Source organism: Triticum urartu, unplaced genomic scaffold, assembly GCF_003073215.2.
Source record: "Triticum urartu cultivar G1812 unplaced genomic scaffold, Tu2.1 TuUngrouped_contig_4680, whole genome shotgun sequence".
NCBI lineage: Eukaryota > Viridiplantae > Streptophyta > Magnoliopsida > Poales > Poaceae > Triticum > Triticum urartu.
In genome coordinates, this window is record NW_024115289.1 from 6,516 (window position 1) to 16,333 (window position 9,818).

Sequence of the window (9,818 nt, forward strand, 5' to 3'; positions counted from 1 at the left end):
ACGCGTCATCGCCAACATCAATGTTGGGTTTCAACTATTTACTTCATCATCCTCACAAACACTCTTCATCTAGCTTCTTCTCCCTTGCTAGCGTGGCTGCATCTTGCTCACATATGACACCACGACTCACAGGCTAGGACTAACACACAACCGTTTGCGTGCTTGATTTCCTCCAAGATAAAGGGTTCACATGCATGATTGAAGATTAAGAAATGTTTGTACCAAATTGAAATCTCATAAAAAAATTACTCCCACCATTCCAAAATTATTGTCGTGGTGACAAAAAGTCCATTTTTACTGCATATTTTCATAGGTAAAGATTTCAGCCTTTTATCTCTTTTTGATAAAGGGCACTTTTATTAACTCAAAATGTAGCATCAAGCATATACACAGCATGATGAGTAAAAACACCCGGCCTCTGCATAACGAAGATGCACAAAGCCAATTCAGCCTTTTATCTAGGCCGACAGAGGTAAATATTTGGCCGTACATGTCCTTGAAGGGGCGAAGTCATTTCGCCATAGTTGAATTGAACACTCAATCATGATTCAAATATATTACCTCCAAATTCAACTACATACACACGGACTTGCAATTTTTACCGCCAGGCGGAACTCACCTGTTTCTACCGAGGCAAATTTCAACGCAGACTCAAATCTAACTCAAATTTTGCTACCAACTGAATTTCCTAAAATTCTGCTTGGGTTTTAAATTTACCCAAACTACTTGAAACCATGTGAACAGCATCCCACATTAATTCCGCCAAATCAAGGAGGCGAACCTGCCGCTTGATTCTCAGCTGCTGACAGCAGCAAGTGCCCAAGTGGGCACACAAAATATCAGGCCGTGCCCCGAACCGGCACCCAAGTCAATGAACGCTGGATCCACGCGTCGAGTCACGCGCTGATCCTTGGCCGATCCCATGGGATAACCACCCGTGCCGGGGCCCCCAAAAGGCACACACGCAGGAGATGCGGCGGCGAGGATCTAGTCTAAAATCCCTTAACAATCGGTTAATTAACTTTTTCCTCCCCCAGATTCAACGCTCTCCAAAGGTGGGGGCCAGATTAAGCCAAAACTGGAGTGATTAATCAACTATCTCACTCGGTTCCCTCCCTTGGTTGCTTTGTTAAACATGAATGATTCCGTAGGATGCAATTGCTTTTCTACGATGCCCAAAGGCCAGGTTGCTGGTTAACCTAGAGCTGTGAAACTGGCTAGAATCTTCAGGAATCGAGTAAGATCGGATCCCAATGTCAACTCTGCTCGCTCTTGCCCCCCCTGCGAGCTGCATGCGAGCGCGCCTCGGTTATAAATACCTCGCCGATCCCAGATCCAAAGCATCAACACCAGCGCCATTGCAAGCTCTCCATCTAGGAGAAGGAGCAGCCACCATTAGAGACGCACTTAGTTGCCAGTGCGACTAGGCTAGCAAGCTCGAGGAGGATGGAGGTGGAGTCGAGCTCGCATGGCGCCGGCGACGAGGCTGCGAGCAAGTTCTCGCTGCCGGTGGACTCGGAGCACAAGGCCAAGTCCTTCAGGCTCTTCTCCTTCGCCAACCCGCACATGCGCACCTTCCACCTCTCCTGGATCTCCTTCTTCACCTGCTTCGTCTCCACCTTCGCTGCGGCTCCGTTGGTGCCAATCATCCGCGACAACCTCAACCTCGCCAAGGCCGACATCGGCAACGCCGGGGTGGCGTCCGTGTCCGGCTCTATCTTCTCGAGGCTCGCCATGGGGGCCATCTGCGATCTCCTTGGCCCGCGCTATGGCTGCGCCTTCCTCGTCATGCTCGCGGCGCCCACCGTCTTCTGCATGTCCCTCATCGATGATGCGGCCGGCTACATCACCGTCCGCTTCCTCATCGGCTTCTCCCTCGCGACGTTTGTGTCGTGCCAGTACTGGATGAGCACCATGTTCAACAGCAAGATCATCGGCACTGTCAACGGCCTCGCGGCTGGCTGGGGCAACATGGGTGGCGGTGCCACTCAGCTCATCATGCCACTCGTCTTCCACGCCATCCAAAAGTGTGGTGCCACGCCCTTCGTAGCATGGCGTATTGCCTACTTTGTGCCTGGAATGATGCACATCGTGATGGGCTTGATGGTGCTCACCATGGGGCAAGATCTTCCTGATGGAAACCTTGCCAGCCTCCAGAAGAAGGGGGACGTGGCCAAGGACAAGTTCTCCAAGGTCCTTTGGGGCGCCGTCACCAACTACCGGACATGGATCTTCGTCCTCCTTTACGGATACTGCATGGGTGTTGAGCTCACCACCGACAACGTCATCGCCGAGTACTACTTCGACCACTTCCACCTTGATCTCCGGACTTCCGGCACCATCGCCGCATGCTTCGGCATGGCAAACCTCGTCGCTAGGCCCATGGGTGGCTACCTCTCCGACCTCGGCGCCCGCTACTTCGGCATGCGTGCCCGCCTTTGGAACATATGGATCCTGCAGACCGCCGGTGGCGCTTTCTGTCTCTGGCTGGGCCGTGCGAAAGCCCTCCCTGAATCAGTCACCGCCATGGTCCTCTTCTCCGTCTGCGCCCAGGCAGCATGCGGCGCAGTCTTCGGTGTCATCCCCTTCGTCTCCCGCCGCTCCCTCGGCATCATTTCAGGCATGAGCGGAGCCGGTGGCAACTTTGGCGCCGGGCTGACACAATTGCTGTTCTTCACGTCGTCGAAGTACGGCACCGGCAGGGGGCTCGAGTACATGGGTATCATGATCATGGCCTGCACGCTCCCTGTGGCGCTCGTGCACTTCCCACAGTGGGGATCCATGCTCTTGCCGCCCAACGCCAACGCCACCGAGGAGGACTTCTACGCGGCCGAGTGGTCGGAGGAGGAGAAGAAGAAGGGTCTCCATATCCCTGGCCAAAAGTTCGCCGAGAATTCCCGCTCAGAGCGTGGCAGGCGCAACGTCATCCTTGCCACGGCCGCCACACCCCCCAACAACACTCCCGAGCACGCATAAGACTTGAGCCTCTCTTTACCTGTGTACACGTACAGTGCGCGCATCATATACACGTCGTGTATATACGCCTGAAATCGGCAAGCAGTATGTTTTTTGAATGTATTCCCTTTCCGTAAGTATATATGGTAGTGAATTTTCTGTGTACGCGCGGGAAATGCGTGGATGCATGTGCGTGTGCACTGCATGCGAGCGAGGGTGTTTATGTACGTGTCCACTTGGGACGTCGGTCCCAAAGTTAAATGAACAGTTTGAATCTGTTTTGCCATTGTACTTGTGTACTTCCGGTTCTTCATCTACCGACATATGTGTAAGCAATTGGTGAGTATAAAGACCTTGAGTGAAATGGAAATAAAGTGCTATTTTTTTTTGTTTCAAGTGTTCATGTATGCTTGCTATTTTAGCATACAATAAATGGATCTTAAAAAGAAACTAGTCAAGAACATGTCCATGACAGTAGTAAAGACGTCGACGAAATGATTTAGTACATACTAGTAAACTATAAAATGTTTGGTTGCACGTACTGCGGGATATAAATTAATGATGCAATTAACTCAATGCATACTTAAGGTGGATGTCTCACTGTAAGACTATTCATGTACTTGTGCATCTTCAAAATTTCTCGAAAAGTTTGAAGACATGCAAAACTTTGTTCAAATATACCTTGCAGAAAAATCAACTTATCTAGTAAATAGTGTTATTGCAACTAGTTGTCTTGTTTGTACATGACAAATTTAACCATCGTTTTGCAAGATAACTGTATTTTTGTCCCTCGACTTATAGTGTAGTGTATCTTTTGTTCCTCAACCATTTTTCGTCACCGTGGACTACCAATACTGTCTGATCCATGATCCAGGCTTTTCTTCATCGGCGGCGGCTGCTATTTTGGTACGCTGGTCATATGGGGCCTTAACACGGCAACTTCTTGACTGTCAACTACAACAATGTTTGCCCGACTTCGATGAGGGAGGGGCGATGACAGCGGCGTGCCTTCGGCTCGCTTCAGTGCTTGTAGTTGTCGCTAGGTGGTCTATGGACCTGGATGTAGTTCTTACTTCTGGTGTTCTTTGTACTACTTTGACAGTTGATGAATAGGTCGAAAGTTTTCTCACAAAAATAAAACTATCAATACTATTTTTTTTGACAATGGCCAGAGTACTTGGCATGTTTTAGGTGGTATATCGACCACATATGACAACCACCTGACACCTCAAATATAATTGATTCTCGGAGATCCTTAACTCTGAAAATTCTGGAAAAAAAATCCTAGGTGATCCTACGGTCGGTACCAATTGCCAAGTTACCCTCCAAAAGGCACCTTCTGAAAAAATCCAGCAAAGGGGCGCAATGAGAGCTGGGTGCACGCATTGAGGCGCCCTTATGTATGCCATCTGGTTCATTATAAAATTCTGCTTATGTGTCTTTTAAGTTTAAAATACCTGACATTTGTAATTCATGAAAGTGAAATTATACAGATGTCAGAATTTTGTTTATTTTGCTGATTTTTTCAAAAACTTTGAAATTTCTAATTTTCCATTAAAATTGGTGCTAAAAGAAAGTTACCAAAACGTGAAGTTTGACAAAGTTTGACTTACCAAAACAGAAAATGCACCTGGTCCAAAAATTGACCTTCCCTAACGGGTGACCACTATTCCTTGCTATAGGGGTTATGTTTGGTGAAGCTAGCAAATACAATGTCGGCCACATGAACGTGCTGGAAATATCAGCCTTATCTTGCCCGGAGATACAATCGTACATGCAACGTACATCCAAAAATAAAGTTGGCTAATTATAGCTGTGCTTGACTATTGGCTGCATGCATCTATTGATGCAGAGGCTGGGGTGATCCTCCTTTTCCAAAAAAAGCTGTGCTTGACGTACGTGGATTAAATAGAATGTTTCATGCATGATTGGCAAGCTAGTTGGCGTTTGACATTGGCGACAGATATACATTTCTCTGCAGATCAGATCATATTCACGTACAGGCCAGCTCTGTCAGAGCTTATCATCTTATCCTGTCGGTTCATGTGCATATCCGACCAACGTTTACAGATATATTGCTGCGTGGCCAAAGTCCATGAACATTATCCTCCGATGACTAAGGCTCCCTACGGCCAAAGTCCATGGAGCTAACATATAATCTCTGTGTACGTATATGATCATGACGACGTGAATACAACACACCATAGTAAAACTGTATGAATTTTCGAAGATATACGAAACAGTGGAAAGTATCTCACAATACATGATGTAAATGATATCCCATACATGAAGAAAGTCCTATTGATTATACACACATTTAAATCAAACAATCCGCATAGAATTTTTTTAACAAATATTGCAATACTCTAAATTCCTATGAAAATTCTGTGCTCAAACAGGCCCTTAAACTTTCTAATTGATACTTGACTAAACATTTTGCTCTTTCTTGAGAAAGTTGACTCTGGGTTGGATCATATATATGTATGCACTCAAAATTTTCTGTTCTGGACTAGAGTGGAAAAGGGTCAAGTGAATAAATGCCAACAATCAATTTCTTGGGAAATAATAAACTCTAGTTTCATATAGTGACTCAGCATCATGTGAGTCAGCATCATCCATTGCAGTTAGTCAACAACTACAAAATATAGTTAAGTACTACCACTACAACAAAGTGTCAACTACAAGAACCATTCAAAGAAACATTTTCGCTTTCTAGACAGCAAGGATACGCGTGTGGTAGATACCCCAAAGTTCATGGAAGTGTCATCATTAATAAACAAATAAAAGGTACAACTCAGGTACTTTCTGGAGCTGACGAATCCACGGCAAATGGCTTATCACCACCTACAAACGACATTTCCATATTAAAATGAGAAAGGCATATAATCAGATGAAAAGTGGAGTTGGAGTCTTGGACATTGCCTGATCCAGTGTCAACTTAGAGAGTGCAATCGATAGATAAGATATGGAAGCTCCTGTGTGAACTTATTTGGCATTGCAACCTTCTTTTGGATAACTAAACTGTCACCTCTTTTAGTTAATTAGAATATGAAAGAGACGCGAAACCAAAGCTAGGGTGGAAACTAAGCTTAAATTATTTGGCAAAGTCAAAAGAAGTTTGAGGTATGCATGAACTTATAGTTGTGATCAGAGCTGAGCAAGCGAGAGCGACCTTGGTAGATAAATACATGGCAGCGCCGTGTCAAATTTGCCCAATTGCTCAGTCTGACATGATTTTGAGTCCTGAATGGTTAGTATGCCACAGAAACCAAATATGGTAAAAAAGTTACACTTTGTCGCATATACCTGTTACAAATGGAACTTACGTACTCTATATATAAGCATCAATATGCTCTCTTTACATGATTTTTCTACCAGTTTTGCTTGTAACTCCACACCTTACGTTATACATATTGCATTAAAAATCAAGACCGGTGACTACATTTTTTGAATATTGGGTGTCTTCTAGGACCCCAATAATTGAATGGGAAAATGGATGAACAAAGTGTAGTTTGGATATAGGTGCAAAAATTTCGGTTACCAAAAATGCTTGTCCAAACCATTGAAAAGTATATAAGGTCAAATTGAAACTTCCATTGTAATAATGGTAGTTGAAATTCAATTAGAAGTCCACGGAAGGCTGGACCCTAGTTGAAGTTTTGAATCTCATTTATAAAGGTTATTTCAAGCCTCATCAACATGTTCCGTACTTCCGCCATGCCCTCTCAATCAGAATACCTAAACTCTTTCAAAATTTAATTAGCTAGTTGCTAATTTGAAATTTCTAGTCATTAGTATACTACTCCCTCCGTCCCATAATATAGGACGTTTTTTGACACTAGTGTAGTGTCAAAAAACGTCTTACATTATGAGACGAAGGGAGTACTATTTATTTGGAATGTGGGTGAGAGTGGAAGTCTTGTTCCCCAATGAAACAACTACTCCCTCTGTCTCAAAATAAGTGTCTTGACTTTAGTTCAACTATGTACTAAAGTTAATACAAAGTTGAGACACTTATTTTGGGACGGAGGGAGTATTAGCTTGCAGGAGATGTGGAATTATTTGGTGGGCTTGGAACCTCAAAAGAAAAATTGAAATGTGAAACCTCAAATTTGAATGAAGTATTTTGTTTTTCTAAGGTAGGTGCTAACCTAGGTTCACGATTTAGGTATACTATTGGCACCTCAATTAAGAAATTAATAACTCATGTATGGAGAAAATTAACTGAGTGCCACTGCCATTTTTGCAGATTATGTATCTAAACTTGCCAGGAGAGGAATCGGAGGTACACAAGACACATAATCTCAAAGTTGTTGTAAATTCAGACCACAGGTACAGGTACCTCGCATGCGTGCATGCACACACCAAAACATTTCGTGCGTAAGAAACACATTACACAGGCCTACACTAGAAATCTAAATTTGTACGCCTTATTACAGCCGATGTTGAAGGCGTATATATACGATGTGTATATTTGCATGCACTGTAGTTTAGTACTTGTACATAGTATATGAAAAACAATCCAATCTTATACGTGCTGGGGCGTATTGTTGGGTGGCGTGGCGGACGTGGCAAGGATGACGTTGCGCCTGCCACGCTCCGAGCGTGAGTTCTTGGCAAACTTTTGGCCGGCAATATGGAGACCCTTGTTCTTCTCCTCCTCCGACCACTCGGAGGCATAGTACTCCTCCTCTGTGGCGTCGGCGCTGGCCGGGAAGAACATCGAGCCCCACTGTGGGAAGTGCACAAGAGCGACAGGCAGCGTGCATGCCATGATCATGATGCCCATGTACTCCAGACCCCTTCCAGTGGAGTATTGTGATGAAGTAAAGAAGAGAAGTTGCGTGAGTCCGGCACCCACGTTTCCACCAGCACCGGTCAGCCCAGAGATGATGCCAAGGGAACGTCTAGAAACGAAGGGTGCGACGCCAAATACAGCACCACACGCGGCTTGGGCGCAGATGGAGAAGAGCACCATGGCAGTCACTGAGGCAGGGAGGGCTGATGCACGACCGAGCCAGATGCAGAAAGCGCCACCGGCGGTTTGAAGGATCCAGATGTTCCAAAGGCGAGCGCGCATGCCGAAGTAGCGGGCGCCAAGGTCAGAGAGGTAACCCCCCATAGGACGCGCGACAATGTTTGCCATGCCGAAACAAGCGGCGATGGTGCCTGCAGCGCGGAGGTCTAGGTGGAAGTGGTCGTAGTAGTACTCGGCGATGACATTGTCAGTGGTGAGCTCGACACCCATGCAGTAGCCGTAGAGGAGGACGAAGATCCATGTACGGTAGTTGATGACGGCGCCCCAAAGGACCTTGGAGAACTTGTCCTTGGCCATGTCTCCCTTCTTCTGGAGGCTTGCAAGGTTCCCGTCAGGGAGATCTTGCCCCATGGTGAGCACCAGCAAGCCCATCACGATGTGCATCATTCCCGGCACAAAGTAGGCAATACGCCATGCTACAAATGGTGTGGCACCACACTTCTGGATTGCGTGGAAGACAAGCGGCATGATGAGCTGTGTGGCACCGCCACCCATGTTGCCCCAGCCTGCAGCCAGGCCATTGACAGTGCCAATGATCTTGCTATTGAACATGGTGCTCATCCAGTACTGGCATGACACGAAGGTGGCGAGTGAGAAGCCAATGAGGAAGCGGACGGCGATATACCCCGAGGCATCATCGATGACGGACATGCAGAAGACGGCGGGCGGCGAGGGCATGACCCGGAAGGGGCAACTGCCTTGGCGAGGTTGAGGTTGTCGCGGATGATGGGCACCAGCGGCGCCGCGGCGAAGGTGGAGACAAAGCAGGTGAAGAAGGAAATCCACGAGAGGTGGAAGGTGCGCATGTGAGGGTTGGCGAAGGAGAAGAGCCGGAAGGACTTGGCCTTGTGCTCGGAGTCTACCGGTAGCGTGAACTTGCTCGCGGCGGAGTCGGCATGAGAGCCAGCCTGCACCTCCATCTTTGTTGAACTAGCCTAGTTGCACTCACAACTATGAGCAACTAACAGTGGTGTCTGCTGCTGTTGAGCTTGGCCTGGAATGTAATGGCGATGGGGTTTGTGCTTTGGATCATGTATCCGCGAGGTATTTATAGGCAGATGCGCGTGCATACATTTGCATTTGCAGGCAGCAGAGAGTTGACATTGGGATGATTGAACGTCTCTCAACTCTCATCTCTTAACCGGCTGTAAGTGCAATTAGCATTGTCTAACAAGGAAAGAATGCGTATTATTGCACCTGACGGAATCACGGGATTAAACAAGGGACGTACAGCAGGGTCGAGAGAGGTAGGAAAATGAGCAGGACAGCTAAGTAATCTCGTCGCCGCGCGCATCTCGTCGCCCTCACCCCGTGGGATGGACCAAAGATCAGAATATGCACGGCACGTCACAGGATGCGTGTCCAGAATCGCATTTCTACACGAAGAAAACTATTAGGACTACCGCGCATTTCACTCCGGCCTCTGTGTCGAAGAAAACACATACGATCATGATATGACAAACACGTGTCTAACAAGTATAACAACATAAAATGTGTACAAAGATTACTTAGCGGTACAAGGAACCTTCATGCATATGAGTTGGTGCCTTCTAATAGTACGTCATGAAACGTCCAAATATTTGGCTAACAACATAAAATGTGTAAAAAGTTGACAGTTTGCATTGTGGGAGCCAAATAGGACTAGTGTAGAATCTTCAAAGCCTAGGCCGACAGGTTGTTATTAGTTTGTTACTGAAATGGGAGCATGGCTGCAACGGTTTCAGTTTGTTGCTTGCAACTTTTGCAGCGATCCAACGGCCAGCCAGCCACGACTACCGACGAGGCGACAATGGCGTACGCGCATCACACGCACATACACACAGTC

At 46.6% G+C, this 9,818-nt stretch overlaps 1 protein-coding gene and 1 pseudogene across 1 annotated transcript; one reads left to right on the forward strand and one right to left on the reverse strand.

Annotated features, from left to right (window-relative positions):
• The first annotated feature begins 1,359 nt into the window (after window positions 1-1,359).
• LOC125528168 (high-affinity nitrate transporter 2.1-like) lies at window positions 1,360-3,241 on the forward strand. Its single transcript, XM_048692675.1, has one exon. The coding sequence runs from the start codon at window positions 1,447-1,449 to the stop codon at window positions 2,974-2,976; it is 1,530 nt and encodes a 509-aa protein (XP_048548632.1). The 5' UTR covers window positions 1,360-1,446; the 3' UTR covers window positions 2,977-3,241.
• A 4,066-nt stretch (window positions 3,242-7,307) lies between these two features.
• LOC125528169 lies at window positions 7,308-9,024 on the reverse strand (annotated as a pseudogene).
• Between the last annotated feature and the right edge of the window lie 794 nt (window positions 9,025-9,818).

What these genes read in the sequence shown, in the direction of transcription:
- LOC125528168 (XM_048692675.1), top strand. Translation starts at nt 1,447, where the DNA reads ATGGAGGTGGAGTCGAGCTCGCATGGCGCCGGCGACGAGGCTGCGAGC.